At 37.9% G+C, this 20,544-nt stretch overlaps 1 protein-coding gene across 1 annotated transcript in view; it reads left to right on the top strand.

The window, feature by feature from the left end:
* LOC137640065 (uncharacterized) overlaps positions 1-20,544 on the top strand; it is a 201,513-nt gene that overhangs the window by 171,485 nt on the left and 9,484 nt on the right. The window contains exon 11 of the mRNA XM_068372495.1: positions 8,689-8,912. Coding sequence (XP_068228596.1) covers positions 8,689-8,912 — 224 coding nt within the window. The remainder of the gene's footprint in view (positions 1-8,688; positions 8,913-20,544) is intronic.

Raw genomic sequence — 20,544 nt, 5'->3', positions numbered from 1 at the left:
ACAAAAGAGGAACTCGCCTTACGAGCTGGCCGTATACCTCTTAAATACACAAATGAAATACACGAATAAAGTATTTACTCTACACTAGACCAGCTTTGTAAGAATGTGTATATATATATATATATATATATATATATATATATATATATATATATATATATATATATATATATATATATATATATATATATATATATATATATTTACTTCATGACTAAATGGTACGGGCACTATCATACAAGTATCCTGGACCAGGGTTCAATTCCCGTTCGGTCAGATGCTATTGTCTTAGAGTGGTTTCGCGTTGGGACTCTGATCCCGAGGTTGGTAACTTTAATTAAGGAAACTTTTAGGCATAAAATATAATTTTTCTGGGCTTGAACCTGTGCCGGCCAGTGAATAAGCTCCTATTAGCACTTATTCTTAGGTAATTTACTGCTAAATATACCAGAGAAAAAAAGCAAAGGAGTGCTAGGTTAACTAGCTCGCTCACCTATTGGTGTCGGTATGGAATTGGGCGTATAATCCAGAGGTCCCGCACTATTTAGATTCATCCACGACAAAGACCCCAATAGAGGAGAGCCGTTCAACCTCACTCGGCACCACCAACTCTGCATCCGCTCAGAACCCAACTCCTTTTTAGCACGCCTGTGTGGTAACCCGCTAGTTTGTGCTCTCGTGTTTTTGCCTTATTTTTCGTGGATTATGGCTTCTACATCGGTTTCCCAGGAGACACCGTCTAAGTTAAGTACCAAGCTATGTTTTGCTGTGTTTTGAGCAATCTAGATCGTGTAATATTTTAAGTTATGAGAGTTTATTCTCTTCGATCATCTCGGTCTTGCTGGGGACCGCGATTCGTCTCACCGATCACACCCGGTTCCCCCCAAAGATAAGTCTAAATCTAGAACTTTGCCAAAAGCTCGTAAGCCCCACAAGGCTTCCCATAGTTCTAAATCCAATACAAACCTGTCATCTAAGGCTTCCGGCTCCTCCTCTAAGTCTCACGACCCGGTAGTACAATCCGCCACTTCTGCTCCTAACCCGGGCCTTTCCGAATCAGCCATGCTTCGCATTGTGTCGGAGATGCAATCTAAGATTGTGTCAGAAATGCAGGCCAAGATGGACACGATGTTCTCTAACATTGGTCAGAGACTTGGGGCATTAGAGCATGGTGCTCCGGAGCGAGTTCAAAGCTCTCTCATCCCGGATGCCTCTAAGCTTCCGCCGTTTACCAAGAATAACCCTTGGCGCATGGCTCTTCATTCCCCATTCTCAGACGGGATGTTAACGTTGGAAGGTCTTGGTACTCGTCCACTAGAGGATTTTGAATTCTTTCCTCCTGGTCTCGCATTTCCATTTCATGGTTATGCCAGGCTTACCGAGGAAGCTCTGGTTCGGCTGGATAAGGTCCCCAAAGAGACCGTCATTTTCCCAAAGGAACAAGCCCAATCTGTTTGGGCTAGGTTTCTAAATGATATAGGTTGCACCAATACCATGTTGACGCCTCATAAAAGTTCTTTCACAATGTTCCTAATGGACAAGAATACCGTGACTCCATGCGTCACTAAGATTGCAGAGCTTGCTTTTCAATACGCTCTGGAGGAGAAGCCCTTGCCTCCCATCCGAGAGGTAGATCCGATCTCCCTCCTTCTTCCTTCAGATAATGAGTGTTGGGACAATGTCCATACCACCTTTACTTCTGGCAAGCTAACAGCGGACTGTGCGTCAGTGATTTTTAGTGAACGGCTTCCCCGTCTCCCGGAATCCCTTATTAAACAGGAGTATGATTCCCGCCTACGTGTTGGTCGAACTTTGAACTTGGCCACTTCTACGGAGTCGATAGCCTTAACTTATGTTACTGAGAGTATCTTTAAGTCTCTCAATAAGGCTACTTTGCAGTCGTTATATTTTGACTTATATGACTTTGCTCTTGCTAAACGTAGGTGCCGCAAACACGTCCTGGCTGAGGCGACTATTAGGCACGAGCCGAATAAACTTATCCGGTCCTCTTGTTGGGGTCCAAATCTTTTCCCTGAGGATCTTGTGGAGGAAGTCTTGACAGAGGCTACTAGAGTTAATCAGAGCCTTAAAGCCCGTTGGGGTTTGACTCCTAAGCGGAAATATGATCCCGCAAGTTACCAAGCCCGGGGTAGGAAGAAGCTCCGCCCGTATACCTCCACTCAGTTCCGGCAACAGCAGAGTAGCTCGTCCGTTTTCCGGCAGCCTCTCCCTCCATCTCCTGCTGTTCCTGCACAGCCTTCCACCTCTCAGGCTCCTTCCTCGGACGACTACGTCACCGTTCTACTCCCTAAGAGCCAGCTTCCCGGTGCCTCCACCACCTCTCCAGCCTTTAACCAATCTTATGAGGCTCAAGGCTCTTCCCAGGGTTATAACAGAGGTAGAGGCTACCACCGTGGTTCATACCAGAACAGAGGTAGAGGTAGATTCTTTCGCAAGGGAAAGAACTTCCGAGGCGGACGTGGAGGCAACTCCTCAAGCCAATACTGAGGTGCAGCGGGTAGGGGGGAGGCTTTATGCCTTCCGCGACAAATGGAGGTTCAGTCCCTGGGCTTTCAGTATCATCTCCAAGGGACTGGGGTGGAGTTGGATTCAAGGACCTCCTCCACCGAACAGATTTCATCAGCATTCCACTCCGGACCTAGTCGAATTTGTCCAGGACCTGTTACAAAAGAACGCCATACAAGAAACGAAACACCTGAAGTTTCAGGGTCGGCTGTTCAGTGTCCCGAAGAAGGATTCGGACAAGAGAAGAGTGATTCTAGACCCATCCCTTCTCAACTTGTCCATTCAATGCGACAAGTTTCGAATGCTTACCGTCTCGCAGGTGCGGACCTTACTTCCCCGTGGGGCCGTCACCACCTCTATCGATCTTACAGACGCCTATTATCACGTTCCGATAGCGAGACACTTCCGTCCGTATCTAGGCTTCCGCCTAGGAAACAAAAATTACTCCTTCAAGGTGATGCCTTTCGGGCTCAACATCGCCCCAAGGATCTTCACAAAGTTAGCAGAAGTTGCTGTTCAGGAACTCAGAAATCAAGGGATTCAAGTAGTAGCCTACCTGGACGACTGGCTCATTTGGTCAGACACCTCCCAAAATTGCCTAAAAGCCACTCACAAAGTCATCCAATACCTTCAATCTCTAGGCTTCCAGATCAACTTCAAGAAGTCCCATCTTCTTCCGAAATCAAAGTTCCAATGGCTCGGCCTGCAATGGGATCTTATATCTCACACTCTGTGTCTTCCCAAACCCAAGAGGTTAGAGATTGCAATGAACACCAAACGCTTTCTCAAAGACAAAGTAAGTTCCAGACGACTCCAAGAGAGGATCCTAGGGTCCCTTCAATTTGCTTCAGTGACGGATCTACTTCTGAAAGCAAAATTGAAAGATATCAATCGTGTCTGGCGTTCGAGGGCGAACCGGAAGCTCCGGGACAGGAAAGTCCGCCTTCCTCCCATTCTCCGGGAAAGACTTCTACCTTGTACAAGGGCCAACAATCTGTCAAAGTCAGTTCCCCTTCGATTTCCGCCTCCGAAGTTAATCATTCACACGGACGCATCCCTATCAGGTTGGGGAGGCTATTCTCAGCTCAGGAAAGTTCAAGGTCTTTGGTCTCCCTTATTCCGCCAATTTCACATCAATGTGCTGGAGGCCATGGCAGTTCTTCTAACCCTGAAACGTCTCGCTCCATCCAAGAGACAACACCTTCGTCTGGTTCTCGACAGCGAAGTGGTGGTCCGCTGCCTCAACAGAGGCGGATCAAAATCAGGGCCTCTGAACCATGTTCTAGTAGCCATATTCTCCCTAGCAGCCTCGAACCGTTGGCATCTTTCAGCTGTCCACCTGGCGGGAGTCCGGAACGTAGTTGCAGACGCCTTGTCCCGGACCTCCCCTCTAGAATCGGAATGGTCACTCGATCTAAAGTCATTCCGGTGGATTCTCTCTCGGGTTCCGGGTCTCCAAGTGGACCTCTTCGCCACGGAGTCCAACCACAAATTGAGAGTATATGTGGCTCCCAATCTAGACCCTCAGGCCTACGCCACAGACGCCATGTCACAGAATTGGGACATCTGGGAAAGGATTTATCTCTTTCCCCCGGTGAATCTTTTACTGAAAGTCCTAGACAAACTGAGATCCTTCAAGGGACGAGTAGCCTTGGTCGCACCCAACTGGCCCAAGAGCAATTGGTACCCTCTCCTGCGAGAGTTGAGACTACATCCTCACCCGATACCCAATCCGGTTCTGTCTCAGATAGTACAAACACGCGTTGTGTACGCTTTCTCAAACATTCAGAGCGCCCTAACTTTATGGACTTCATGAAGTTTGCGGCCATGCATGGTGCCAATATCGATCCTCAAAACACCCTGTTCCTAGAATCAGATAAACGGGATTCCACCATCCGCCAATATGATTCTGCGGTTAAAAAGTTGGCTAAATTTCTGATAGACTCAGACGTACACTGTATGAACTTGAACCTTACAGTCACTTTCTTTAGAACTTTATTAGAATCAGGTCTGGCAGCCAATACTATCACCACTATTAAATCTGCTTTGAAAAAGATCTTCCTAGTGGGTTTTAACATAGACTTAACCGACTCTTTGTTAGCTTCAATTCCGAAAGCCTGTGCCAGACTGAAACCGGTTACTCGTCCTACCCCGGTTACCTGGTTCCTTAATGATGTGCTCAAATTGGCTTCTGATACCATTAACAGTTCTTATGATTATATTAACCTTCTCAGGAAAACACTTTTCCTTGTGAGTTTGGCTTCCGGGGCAAGAATTTCTGAACTGGCAGCTTTGTCAAGAGACCCGGGTCATATTGAGTTCCTTCCTTCGGGAGAGGTCCTTCTTTCACCTAACAAATTCTTTTTAGCTAAGAACGAAGACCCTCAGAACAGATGGTCCTCCTGGAAAATTGTTCCCCTCACGCAAGATCCGTCTCTGTGCCCTGTTACTACTCTTAAGTCTTATTTATCCCGGACCTCCTCTAACTCCTCCGGGCCTCTATTCGTTAGAGAACAAGGCGGTACCATTACCATTAAAGGGATCAGGCAACAAATTTTGTATTTTATTAAACAAGCTAGCCCTGACTCTTTTCCTCTTGCACATGATATCAGAGCGGTTGCTACTTCGATGAACTTTTTTCACCACTTGAATTTTACGGATCTTTCTAGGTATACAGGGTGGAAGTCACCGTCAGTGTTCAAGAAACACTATCTTAAACATTTGGAAGCCCTTAAATTTCCTACAGTAGCTGCAGGGAGCGTAGTTACCCCCAGGTAACTCACATGTTAATTCCTTGTCATTTTATCTCTCCCCCTTACCTGCCTCATTTATACCCTATTTGTATTCGTTGGTTTCGCACCTGATTACTATTACTATATTTGTAAATTTTTGACTCCTGAGTATCTGTATATATCACGGCATTATTATACCTTACCTTTTTTGTCAATTGTTCTACCAAGTGGATTTATGTTCTTTTTAAGGTACCCTTATAGCTGTTTTTGGCACTCATCTCTGATTAAAGTAACTTGTGTCTCCCTTATGTTTATGTTTTTTCCTTTATTTTTCAAGTTTGGTGACATTTCTCTTGTATATATTCACTGGCCGGCACAGGTTCAAGCCCAGAAAAGGGATTTTGACGTAGGAAAAATCTATTTCTGGGCGAGGGACCTGTGCCGCCCAGTGAACCCTCCCAGCTCCTCTCCCTTGGAGTCCCCAAACTTTGGGTGCTAAGGAGTTGGGTTCTGAGCGGATGCAGAGTTGGTGGTGCCGAGTGAGGTTGAACGGCTCTCCTCTATTGGGGTCTTTGTCGTGGCTGAATCTAAATAGTGCGGGACCTCTGGATTATACGCCCAATTCCATACCGACACCAATAGGTGAGCGAGCTAGTTAACCTAGCACTCCTTTACATTTTTTCTCTGGTATATTTAGCAGTAAATTACCTAAGAATAAGTGCTAATAGGAGCTTATTCACTGGGCGGCACAGGTCCCTCGCCCAGAAATAGATTTTTCCTACATCAAAATCCCTTTTTTAAATTCCTCAATTCAATTAAACTGCCTTTTTAATTGTTTATTTTCTAGTCAATAATAAATTGGCAATATATATTTACTGGATATTATATTAAAATTTTTATTTGAGTAATTGAATTTTTATTTCTTTTACTAATCCCTTTTACCCCCAAAGGACGTACTAATACGTTTCACAAAACTCATCCCTTTACCACCATGGACGTACCGGTACGTCCTTGCAAAAAAACTGCTTTCTTAAATTTTTTTTTTTTTTGCATATTTTTGATAATTATTTGAGAAACTTCAGGCATTTTCCAAGAGAATGAGACCAACCTGACCTCTTTATGACAAAAATTAAGGCTGTTAGATTAATTTAAAGAAAATATATATTGCAAAATGAGCTTGAAAAAAAATAACCCCTGGAGGTTAAGGGTTGGAAAGTTCCAAATAGCCTGGGGGTGAAAGGGTTAAGAAAAACCTTTATTTCTTTTGAGGAATCTAGCAATGTATACAGTCTGTCTTATCTCTGATCAAACTTCCATATATTTTCTTATATAAGACAACCCTTAAATCCCAATATTCTCCCTTGAAAATTGGGGGTCATCGTATACAATTGATATGAAAATCACGCATTGAATTTCAAGTGATGTTTATTGGTAGGCTAGCCTAGGCCTCGGTATGATAACTGATAATAAAGGTAACCAAACCATATTTACCTTTCATATTATTCGCATTAGTTCATGATGAATAGCCTATTTGAGGAAATATTCCATAATAACAATGAAATCAACTGTTATATATGTGAGTCCAGCTGACAAAATTTAAACATCGAGTTATGACTGCGTTCTCAGCAACTTTCATCTTTCTCTTTCTTTTACCCCCAATGGACGTACTGGTACGATTCACAAAACTCATCCCTTTACCCCCATGAACGTACTGGTACGTCCTTGAAAAAAACTTTTTTAAATTTTTTTGCATATTTTTTATAACTTTATGAGAAACTTCAGGCATTTTCCAAAATAATGAGACCAACCTGACCGCTCTATGACGAAAATTAAGGCTGGTAGAGCAATTTAAAAAAAAATATATTGCAAAATATCGTTACTTACTCCGGTCAAACAAGCAACAACATATAATGACTTCAGTCATTCACAAAATTACTAATCACCAGATTCATTAAGAGAACTCAAGACCCTTTCTCTACATTAGGAATTCATTGCGTTGTGTTACAAAGATAAATGGTCATACTATATTCTATTGAGCTTTTGCCCCAATTTTTACTTACTTGGTTTCATATGAAGTTCTTACCAAGTTCGGATTACAAATAGGCACGGGTAAACCACGATACCACATATAAATATTTGATTTTACACAGTCACGGAATCCCACGCACAGATATGCATATCCCTAGCGAATTATCCCATCCAAGGTAACTCATCCAAACTTCGGTTGATTAATTCATCCACTTCATTAAATACTGGGAAGGAACGGCTTCGTTAATCAAATGAAATTCTCTTCATCCTGATTAAGTACACTGAAGACTACACTACAAGCGTTGAGAAGTGACAGGCAGCAACTACCCGCCGTTAGCTCTGTTGCCTTCGTCGTAAAAATAATGCGTTCGCTTTCTCTCCCAAAGTCATGACTTCCGCTTCGTTCGCTCACGACAAAAGAAAACAACAAAACGAACGAAACCAACTATTCAACGCAAACCGAACGAAACAACTTACATCGCATTGTTAACCACTTATACAACTATTCACAAGACAATATTTCTTGGTAACAATGCTTATTACAATTAAATATAAACAAAACCTTCATTTGTACAGAAACACGCACATTTCCACTTAACGCAATGTAATATAAAAGAACATTTTCCATATACAATATGAACATGGGTATTCAATAACAATTGATTTCCCATGTCGTTATTGTAAGTAACGACACAAAATGTGCTTAAAAATAAAAAAAAATGCCAGGGGGTTAAGGGTTGGAAAGTTCCAAATAGCCCTGGGGGTAAAAGGGTTATTAACGGTAATAGTAAGATTTAGATTGTCTTATTTATTTTTCATGAAAATTCCATCATGATTAGAATTATCATCACTCTTTCTCCAATCTTGCATCATCTTTTCTGTCACATCATACTGTCACTAGCGTTATAAACTTTATTGTTGACTAAATGCAAACAAAATGGTTTTCCTGTTATGTGACGCGTAGGAATTTTTAGAGATATGGCTAGAAAAATATTTGTAATACATGTAACATCTTTACTAAAAGCTCTAAGTATCATTAGTTATCACTTGCATTCATTTGTTCGTTATGATTGGCGATGGAACGTAAACAAAGCAATGGTTTCGGTTTTAGATGGCGTGTTTAGCAAACGCACGCTATGAAATAGTTTATTTAATTTACTTAGGATTTCTAAGTATACAGCAAAAGCTAGCCTATACACTGATGATTTTGTAATTCCTCAGTTGTCTTATATTGTAGATATGACCTAAATTCATTGAAATTTGCCATAATTTTCAGCCACGTCTTATCTAAAGGTCGTCTTATGCACGGAAATATATTGTAGTTAAGAAAAAAATGCATTTGTAATATAAAAGACATGATCAGTTTCATGTAGGCTAAAATTAAATTTCTGCAAACTTTCAGGTCAGTCATGAAATTGAATCACGATTTGAAAGTAAAGGATCAAGCCGTAGCATAGGAGACATCACAGCACTAGATTTGCAACTTCACCAGTTAACACAGCAGATTCAACTTTCAACACAAGCTCTCTCTGAAACGCAGCTTACTGACAGGAACTCCCCTAGCCGTAAATCTGATCGCATGAGCATGTCACCTTCCCAAGATAGCACCAGGTCTCAGAGTTTCAGGTAATTACTAATTAGTCTTTAAAAGGCGTAATGCCTCAAAAAGACAAACAATTTTGAGATGTAGTCTCCTATTTAAATGCCATTGAATATTTAGTTACCTTAGAAATTATGTTCTAAGCTCTCGTTCAAAATTCTCCTTTTCAAATATAATTACCGTTTAAGTCTAATTTGATAATAGATTTGGAATCAATCAAAGAGGAGTTTTGACTTAGGATAAACTTCTTTTTTATGGGGATGTGCTATGTGGTCTCCAAGGACTTTCATGTGAAAGCCTAGAATACGGAGTCTAATCCGACATGAACATCAAAGAAATATTGTCTCCCCTACTCTAAGGTCAGTGTATGAGTGTGCAAGGCGCAGACTCAGTGTATATAGGGGAGACCTTGCAAGATCAGGTTAATTTGAGCTTCCCACAGCACCGCAGTAGCTGAAAAGAGTCTGCGATAAAGTTTCGTCACACACGGCATCCCAGGAAGGAACCATCACTCCAGTCCTTGCCATCATATCATGTGACAACAATCTCTCAACCACCATTCTTTAATCATCGTCTGTACGATAAACAATGTATCCTCGTGTGATGAAAATTCACTTTAAAGAATATTAAGATGACCTGAATTAAGGTTTTTTCTTCTTTTCATGACTTAATTAGCAAATGTAAGCATGCTTAGTTAGTGCCAGCATCCAAGTAATTGTGTACAGTATGTTTCTTACTCTCCAAATAATATTTGTTGATTTTCCTACAATTCCGTAAGTACTTTTACTGTCCAAGACATTTGTCTCTTGATAATATAAAAGGAGGTGCTGTTTATTGCCGGCTCCATTTTGATAACTTCATTTCATTATTAACGAGTTCCAATCATTACATTGTTATGAAATACGAAGGAAGGTTAACTTTGGGCTTCTACACCTTGGTAAGGCTGGTATAACATCATTGAAGGCTGTCTAGCTGGCTAATGCTGATATATAATGATAGGACTTCGACATTCATACCACTTAGTAAGGTAACTTAGGACATCTCCAAACTGCATAGGAATTTTGCCTCTGACCTTCGGTTTTGCGACGCCAGGGCGATTTATCATAAAAATTACCTTTTCAATTCTATTTCATTCCTTGATAATTATTACTAAGATCTGGGATAACTACACTATATAGATCTCTAATAATATGAAGAGTTATTTTTTCTAAAAGTAATTTTTTTGCCAGATAGGAATTTTTTCATTATGGTAAAAAAATAAACCTAAAAGTCAGGGGGAAAAAATTCAGAAAAAAATATGAAACAAAAATTGGAAATAGGGCTTTATTTTATTGTTTTATAATGTATTTCTAAGTTATATACCAAATTTCAATGCTATATTCAAAACTAAGGAAACTTGAATTTGAAGGTCAATAAGTATAGTTTTTTAGATATGGGCATTCAAAGTTTTTCTTTGTATTTTTACAAAGACAATATTAATAAATCATGATTATTATGAATTTTATATTTATTTTTTTGTAGTAATGAAAAAATAAAGTTATTTATTATAATTCAATCATAAATGAAGATCCTTTTGCTCAATATCCTGCTTCTTTTGGCTCCTGTGAGTCAAGGCAGCCGCTCCTCTATCCACAACTCTCTCTCTCTCTCTCTTTCTCTGCACTACCGATATTACCCTCTTCTGAACTCTTAATAGAGCAAATTTTCTTCTTCCTTATGTTAGCAAGATGTTGAAATTATCTTTTCATCTTTGAAATGATAAAATTCTTGCTGAAAACGAGAAAAACAAATGTAAAAATGAGTGAATGCCAGAGGGCGTTCAAAGTTTTTCTTTGTATTTTTACAAAGACAATATTAATAAATCCTGTTTATTATGAATTTCATGCTCCTTTATGGATATTGAAAAATGGAAACAAAGTTATTTATCATAATTTACTCAAAAATGAAGATCCTTTTGCTCCGTATCTTGCTTCTTTAGCTTGTGTTAGGCAAGGCCGTCGTCTCTCTCTCTCTCTCTCTCTCTCTCTCTCTCTCTCTCTCTCTCTCTCTCTCTCTCTCCCGGTGAGTAATTACACTTTTGCGACCCTATAAATATCCTGATTTAACGCGGTTAACAAAAGGCTATCGAGTGCAATATAGCTACAAGTTTTCGTGAATAGTCAGTGATTAGTTTGAGGTCAGAGAAGTGGGATAAAACGTCGGCATAGAATAGTTATCTTGTGAATTACTAAAAATCTAATCAAGATGGCTATGTACAACACGGGCAAGGCTTGGAGAGACATCGCTGGACTCGGCAAAAATAAATTCCATGAGTTGGCGAAACAGGAGCTCGACCGTCTGATAACAGAGGTCACTAGTAACGTCAACCAATGTGACGGAAAAATATTCGCAGACATATTGAAGCAATATGATCCAATAAACTGGAGCAAATCTGCGGAAAACATCAGCAAAATAATAGAAGAAATTCCAAAGAGGATCCAAGTGATAAAGAGACTTATAAAGAAAGTCTACACCAATCAACACATTCCATCAAAGAACAATAAGAAGTCCAATATGGTGAATATGCTGATTGATGCAATGGGAAAAAGAATGCCAAAATGGTGTAATACATGTAAGATATGGTATTCCATTAATAATCCTCAACAATTGATTAGAAAATGTGATGCCTGTCATGTCCCAACACACCCCACATGTGCTGAAATACAGCAAAAAATAAAAAATAAAGACACAAAGGTATTCTGCTCAACATGCTTAGTCTGGATAGAAAATATAATTAAGTCGAGACTAAATCTGCAAGTAGTTGAAGATAAAGAAGAGGAAGAAGAAGAAACAGAAGAAGAAGAAGAAGAAAAAGAAGAAGAAGAGAACAATGAACAGGATATGTGTAAGGATGCAGAAGAAATCATTGATATAACCTATGATGCCATCCAACAACATACTTATGAAGAAATAAATTACCAGATGGAAACAAATAATAGACCCAAGAGACTCTACCCGGACCTACATAATTTTAGGGAAGAGCAAGAACAAGAAAAAATAGAAAAGAAGGATATAGTCTGCAATATGCTGAAAAGAGGGAATTGCAGATTTGGCGAAAGATGCTACTACAAGCATCCAAAGATATGCCATAATTATGAAATATATGGTAAATGTGCGTATTTAGACGGATATGGAGACGAATGCAGAGATCTCCATCCAAAAATATGCAAAAACCTAAAAGAAGGAAAAGGATGCATTTACAACAAAAAATGTCGATATATGCATCCTGCAACTATGAATGAAAGTAAGAAAACTCAGCAAACTGAAAAGAAAAATGAAAGCAAAAAAGAAACAAAAAAAGAAACAAAAAAGCAGGCCGTGTATATACCGCGCTTTGAACCAAGAGCCCCAAGATATGAGGCCTTACAACCCAAACCTGCACATTTAGAGCCCAACTACAAAGAATGCATCTATAATGCCAGGGGTTGGTGCAGATATGGGGACAGTTGCAGGTATACACACACAAATAAATATGAAGGCGAAAGAGCAAATATAATAGAAAAGTTGGATTTTTTAATGGCAGAATTCCGGGAAATGAAGAAAAGAACATCATATCAGAACAGGAAGGAAGCATGGGAGAATCCATATTATTACCAATATTAAATAATGGGGATGAAACACAAACCATAATGGTAATGAATGCACAGGGTTTAGTCACAAGTAACTCTAAAAGGAAAATAGAGTTCTTAGAAGAACTAACCCAAATTGAAAAAATAGATATATTAAATATAAGTGAAACATGGTATTCCCAAGAGACTGGCAGTGATGACCAGATAAAGGGTTTCCAAACTTATAGATCAGACAGAAAAAATAGGAATCAAGGGGGAACCGCAATATATGGAAGAGACATAAATCAAGGAAAAGTATGTGAAAAATACAGCAACACAGAATGTGAATTGATTGCGGTAGAATTTGAATTTGAAAAAACTAATGAATATTGTAGTTTACAGACCCCTAAACACTAAGGAGTTTGACATAATAATAGAAAAAATAGATGATATATGTAGAAACCATAAAGACTGGAATATACTCCTATCCGGAGATTTTAACTTTCCTTTCGTGGATTGGAAAGAACGGATAGAAGAAAGTGGTTGTATGTATACATATAAAAAAGATAGTAATAGTAGCGCAGAAGATAAGAGGCAATTTGAAAAGCTTCAAGATATGCTATTAGAACATAATATGCAACAAATAAACCACATTCCAACAAGAAAGGAAAATGTCCTAGATCTAGTATTTGTGAATGAGGTGAATTATGTTAAAGAAATAATAGTGTATAACACGGGAATTTCAGACCACAATGTCATAGAATTGATAGTCCATTCCAAAGCAAGTGATCACAGAATTAATAAAAGCACAAAACTTTGGGAAGGATATGGAAAATATAATTTTTACAGTAAGAATATAAAATGGTCAGAAATAAATGAAGAACTGAATAAAGAATGGAAAAATGAAATGTATTTGTAAGTGATAATATACAGGTAAATACGGACATACTGTACAATATACTGGAGAAAATTGTTGAAAAATATGTACCGAAAAAAAACAATAAACAAAAGACGTGCATAACAAGAGACAGAAGGATCTTATTTCAGAAAATTAGAAAGTGGAAGAAAAATCTTGCAAAAGAAAAAAATGTGTGGAAAATGAGGGAAATAAAATGTAAGATAGAAAATGCAGAACAAAAGATTATACAGTCGAAAGAAAATGAAAAAAGGGACTTAGAAGAAAGGACACTTCAAAATATAAAAAGAAACCCCAAAGTACTTTACTCCTATGCAAAAAAGATGAATAAAGGGAGATTAGAAATAGGCCCTCTAAGAATTGAAGGACGGCTAACGAATGAAAAAAAGGAAATATGCAATATATTAGCAGAAAAATATAAAAGTGAGTTCACACCAAGAATTGCGAATGAGAATAATGAAACAGAAATGAGAGAAGAAAATGTTGAATATCTAACGGATATAGGTATTAATGAAGCAGATATTGTCACGGCTATAAACGAAATTAAAAATGGATCGGCAGCCGGACCAGATGGAGTTCCAGCGATTTTGTTAAAAAAAACTGCAAACACTATCGCGAAGCCGCTTGCAATACTGCTAAGACAAAGTGTAGATATGAGCGAGATATATGTTAAACATAAATTAGCTTATATAACCCCTATCTTCAAAAGTGGATCAAGACTAGAGGCAAGCAATTATAGACCTGTTAGTCTAACATCACATATTATGAAAGTGTATGAGAGGGTAATAAAAAAGAAAATAATGAACCATTTGGTTAAAAATAATTTGTTTAATATGGGTCAACACGGTTTCGGGCCTGGAAAAAGTACACAGACCCAACTGATAGCACACTATGAAAACATATACAATAATATGATAAATGAAAAAGACACAGATGTGATCTATCTAGATTTTGCAAAAGCCTTTGACAAGGTAGACCATAACATATTGGAGAAAAAAATGAGAAAGCATAATATTGTGGGAAAGATAGGAAAATGGGTAAAAGAATTCCTGCAAAACAGAAAACAAGATAGTGGTTGCAAATGACGAGAAATCAGATGAAGCCCAGGTAATATCTGGTGTGCCACAAGGTACGGTATTAGCTGCACTGCTGTTTGTTATCATGATCTCAGACATAGACTGTGATGTTGAAAACTCCGTAGTGAGAAGTTTCGCCGATGACACAAGAATAAGTAGAGAAATTACTTGTGATGAAGATAGGAACTCACTACAAAGAGATCTAAACAAAATATATGAATGGGCGGAGATAAATAGGATGGTATTTAACTCCGATAAATTCGAATCAATAAATTATGGAAACAGAGAAGGAATGGTATATGCATACAAGGGACCTAATAATGAGACAATCACAAACAAGGAAGCAATTAAAGACCTTGGTGTAATGTTAAATAGGAATATGTTATGCAACGACCAAATAGCAACACTGTTGGCTAAATGTAAAGCAAAAATGGGAATGTTATTCAGACACTTTAAAACAAGGAAAGCTGAACACATGATTATGCTTTACAAAACTTATATACGTAGTACACTCGAGTACTGCAATGTGATATGGTACCCACACTACCAAAAGGATATTGCGCAAATAGAGAGTGTACAAAGGTCCTATACTGCTAGAATAGAAGAAGTTAAGGACCTTGACTACTGGGAAAGACTGCAATTTTTAAAACTATACAGTCTAGAAAGGAGAAGAGAACGCTACATGATAATACAAGCATGGAAGCAAATAGAAGGAATTACTGAAAACATCATGGAGCTAAATATATCAGAAAGAGCAAGCCGAGGTAGATTAATAGTGCCAAAAAATATACCAGGTAAACTAAGAAAGGCGCACAGGACATTAATCCACTACGCACCAGCATCGATAATGCAGCGACTATTTAATGTGCTGCCAGCTCATCTAAGAAACATATCAGGAGTGAGCGTAGATGTGTTTAAGAATAAGCTCGATAAATACTTAAGATGCATCCCAGACCATCCAAGACTGGAAGATGCAAAATACACCGGAAGATGCATTAGCAACTCTCTGGTGGATATACGAGGTGCCTCACACTGAGGGACCTGGGGGAACCCAAACAAAAAATAAGGCAATAAGGTAAGGTAAGGTCTCTCTCTCTCTCTCTCTCTCTCTCTCTCTCTCTCTCTCTCTCTCTCTCTCTCTCTCTCTCTCTCTCTCTCTCTCTCTCTCTCTCTCTCTCTCTCTCTGTGCACTACTGATATTACCCTCCTCTGAACTCTTAATAGAGAGAATTTTCTTCTCCCTTATGTTAGCAAGATGCGGAAATTGTCTTTTCCTCTTTTGAAATGATAAAATCCTTGCCAAAAACGAGATAAACAAACGTAAAAATGAGTGAACATCAGAGGTCAAACTCAGACATGTACTCTCTCTCTCAGGTTTGTGGTAGGACTGAAGGGCAAAGGGTATAATTTACGGTTGTCTGCAACTCATGGAAGTTATACAGATGCCATTGTTCAATATTTCTTTTACATTAAAATATAATAATTATCAAAATTTACGATAACAGAAATACAGCATTTTCTCGGAGGGAACAATGTTCATGGTTTATTGAGTTACTTTTACTAATTACCCTGTAACTATGAAAGTAAGAGGAATTTTGACAAAATATTTTGTATACTCATTCGCCATTGCCATACGAAGCACATTGAATTTTTTCAGGATTTTGTGTTTTTCTTCCTATACCCCCATATATTGGCATTCCGGCCGGCACCCTTAAGGGTGAATATTATTGTTTTTAATTGCATTGCAGTTAGTTTTGGCTCAAAGATAGCTGAATGCTGACTGCATGTTAATTAGCCTGTCAGTTGTAACCTTGGTAAGGTTATTTATGTGGTGGGATTAATATACTTATTTAGTCGTATTACATGAGTTCTTTAAAGCCTATTTTCAGCCTGTATTCCCTCATACATAATTGTATTGGAATACATAATATTTTTTTGATGGGCGGTGAGAGAGGTTACCATCTTCTTGCAACGGAGTATATCGCCATGAAATGAGGAGAGAAGAGAGGATTGATAGAATCATATCTTATGTGAATTTTTGTTAAGGCTGGGTAAGCTCAAGTTGGTATTTGTTCTCATAACCTTTGACTTGGTAAATCATGAGGCTATGATTATGATATTTGGTGTAGGATGGACCATCACTTATCTTACTGGAGCGAATATCTTAGATAATTGAGTATTTCTGGTGTGAGAATATATCTCCTGGTTCAGTGGTCATTATAGGAAAGGGTTGGGAGACTTCCTAATTCTTTCCAAGAGAGTTTATAATGATGATTTTTGTATTTAAAACATTTTTATTACAAGTGAATGATATTAACAAAGATGCATCCACTGTGTATAGCTAGAGTGTGGACATGTTGTGTCGAGCTCTGCTATTCATGCCTTGAGTCATGTTTTAGTTTTTAGTTTTGTGTTTCTCGCATAGAATATCATTGAAAAGATATTAGTTAGTCTTATGGAAAAATCTAAGTGATAAGAAACAGTACACCATGTCTGCTCCTAACTATATCTGCTTCAAATGTAATGAAACGGATGGAGAACGGAAAAAATGGATAGTATGTGAATGTAATAGACTCTACCATATATAGAGATGTGTGCATATAGTGACAGCCATCAGTGAGATTAACCGGAAGAACCTAGATTGGTTATGCCTTCACTGTGTACATGATACCAGACAAAACAATTTAGTAATATTAAAATTAAAGGAAGATGTAAACATGAGTAATCCGACCCTGAACGAATAAGATGCGAAAATAGATGACTTGGAAAACAAACTTGTGGACCTTGGTGCAGATGCAGCAAATTCCACCCAGATCACCGACCTCACTGAGAAAGTTAACATTCTTGCCATGAATATGGAATCAATTAAAGCAACACTTCAAACATTGATAGACCCAAAACCGGCGAAACCGACATTTGCTGACATAGTTAGGGGAAAAAAATCTGTTGATAATTAAATCAACTAATTCAACAACTAGAATTACCAAAACATGAGGTTGAACAAGCACTTAAAGACATTCCTATACTTAACACAAGGTCAACTACGAATGGAAATGTTGTTGTAAACTTTGCAAACAATATGATCAGAGAAGAGGCGGGAAACAAAATTCAGACATTGGTGGCTGACACTGAAACGAGAAAAATCGGAAAACTAAAACCTAAAATAATGATATGCAATGTATACAATTATGAAGATGATGTAGTAAATGCTTTTATTCAAAGAAATAACTGCCTGGACCATATCCAAAATATAGAAGATAAGTGCAGTCCTGAAGAAAAAGGCCTCGGGGGGACCGCCAACTATGTGCTGAAATGTGATCCTGAAGTTCGGAGGGCTATTCATGATAATGGAGACAAAGTTTCGTTACGATGGGGTATCTATAACATACGTGGTAGGTACCACATGATCACCTGCTACCACTGTCAGAGATATGGACATTTTGAAAAAGATTGCAAGTCTAAGAATGAAGATAAAGTCTGCAGGTAATGTTCAGGGAGACACTCCACCAGAAACAGACCAAGTGACCATACAGTAAATTCGAGAGACTGCAATGCTTTTGACTTGGAATTGAAAAGACTAGCGGAAAATACTGATCATGGTTACTAGGGATGTCATAAACTGTGGCGATGTGAATATACAATCTGTAGGTAATAAGACTGTTCAAATTCGAGAATTGATAAACAAGAAATATTTAGATATACTAGCATTATCTGGAACTTGGCTAAATAACTTGGACAAGGCAAAAATCACTGAAATGATGCCCCCCACACATGCCTTCTTTCACATACCGAGAGAAGGAAGGTCTGGTGTGTTTGTCGGACTCTTTATTCATAAAAGTTACTCAAATCTCAAAATGATGAAAAGAATTAGTGTAACAAGCTTTGAATATATAGAAATAAAATTTACTCCCAAAAATAGAAGAATATCCTTTGTAACAATCTTTAAACCTTGTAGAACAAACTCTAATTTTTTTTTTTTTAAGAATTTGGTGCTCTCATTGAGATGATTATCATGGAAAAAACAAATTAGTTAGCTATGGAGACTTCAATTTTTGGATGGATGAGGCATTAAATCCTGATGTTTTGTCATTTAGTGAGTGAGATACTAGAATCATATCGACTATTGAATAATGTCGACTGCACAACTACTTTAACTGGGCATACGCTAGACTTAGTTATAAGTGATGACATGAATAATATTGTCTGATATAAAAGTCGAAGAGAAATGTAATATCTCCCCAGTACACAGACTTATTAAGTCTAGTCTACCTCTACAGAAACATGCATTAGTAAACAAAATAAACTTTAGACATAAATAAGATTTTTCTCCTACTGTATTTATTGAAGAAGTTACAAAGAAAGTAAATAATGCTATCAACATTCCCTGTGATTATGATGACCAACGTCTGTTAGGAGCTAAGTGCGCTAACTGTCACATGGCCACTTACAATAAAGTGAGTATAAGTGAATATGATACCATATGCCCACCGATGGAAAAGACTATAACCGTAAAAGATCAATCTCCTTGGTTTGATGGAGAGACTTTGGTAAAAAAGAGTGAAAAAAGATGTAAGGAAAGAAAGTGGAATAGGTTAAAAACTGAAAGTACTTGGGTAGAGTACAAAACTGCTTCGTGTCAATATAACTACCTACTAAGAAGGAAAAACAGGGAATACTATAAGAGAAAGATCCTTGAAGCAGCAACAGACATAAATAAGTTACATCGTCTCCTGAATGGTTTAATGGGAAATTAAAAGAAAAGAAGCTACCTGATGGATACAGTGACCAGGAACTAGCAAATAATTTTCTAGTATTCTTCAAAAACAAAATTGAAAACATAACCAGGTCATTTGTAAATATTCAACATCAGATTAATGATACACCGGGCGCACACACAAAATTAATACGATTTAACAACATAACACAAGATGACATCACCAGAATTATCAAGAGAGCAAAGAAAACAAACTGTGCGATCGATCCCTTGCCAATATCTGAAGTAATTGGAGAGAGAGACTTTTCTAGTCTAGCCAAATTAATAATGAGGATAACAAATGCAAGCTATGATGAATATAAGTTTCCTAAATCTGAGAAAATGGGTATAGTCACACCAGTTCTGAAAAATGCACTGGCCTACGAGGAATTAAGCTCATATAGACCTATTTCAAATCTATCCTTTGTCTCAAAAGTGCTGGAATATGTAATTTTTGAACAACTAGTCAGCCATTTAGAAGTATTAGAAGCTTTGCCTGCCAACCTGTCTGCTTACAGAAAACTATACAGTGAACCCTCGCTACTTCGCGGTTCGACCATCGCGGATTCACCACTTCGCGAGTTTTTTCCATAACCCATATATATATATATACATATCGCGGATTTTCCGGAAATTTCGAAAATACCGCGAAATCTGAAGACCCCCAAATACGATATTTTGTTACCTGTAATTCCATTAATACTGTAATTAGTAATATCTGCTCTTACTGATTGTTCATTGCATTACATATGATATATAATTCAGCACAGAAAGAAATAAAACACGAAAAGAGAATGTGATCATACGATAATACAGTACTGTACACAGTACGTAGTAAAATTAAATTGAACATGAAACGCAAATCAGATGCAGTCATACCATATTAGAATGGTGTAAGGCTGCTGATGGCTACTATACTACAAATGTAATGGATGTGCATCTTTTCCATGATTCTTTTGTATGTATACGTACGTAGTACTGCATCCAATAATATTCTTTGTTGCAAAAATCACATTTCGAATAAGCGTACGAGAGAGAGAGAGAGAGAGAGAGAGAGAGAGAGAGAGAGAGAGAGAGAGAGAGAGAGACATCCTACAAAAGAATAAAATAGCATACGTAAAGCTATTACGTGTATTATTATTGTTATTATTATTATTATTGTTGTTGTTGTTAATAAAATTATTATTGTTATCATTATTATCATTATTATTATTATTATTACTGTATTATTATCATACGATAATTCAGTACTGTATACAGTACGTAGTAAAATTAAATCGAACATGAAACGCAAATCAGATGCAGTCATACAATATTAGAATGGTG

This window comes from Palaemon carinicauda, chromosome 4 (assembly GCF_036898095.1).
Source record: "Palaemon carinicauda isolate YSFRI2023 chromosome 4, ASM3689809v2, whole genome shotgun sequence".
Lineage (NCBI taxonomy): Eukaryota > Metazoa > Arthropoda > Malacostraca > Decapoda > Palaemonidae > Palaemon > Palaemon carinicauda.
The sequence above is the reverse complement of the archived record's forward strand: the minus strand, read 5'-3'. Positions and strand labels throughout refer to the sequence as shown.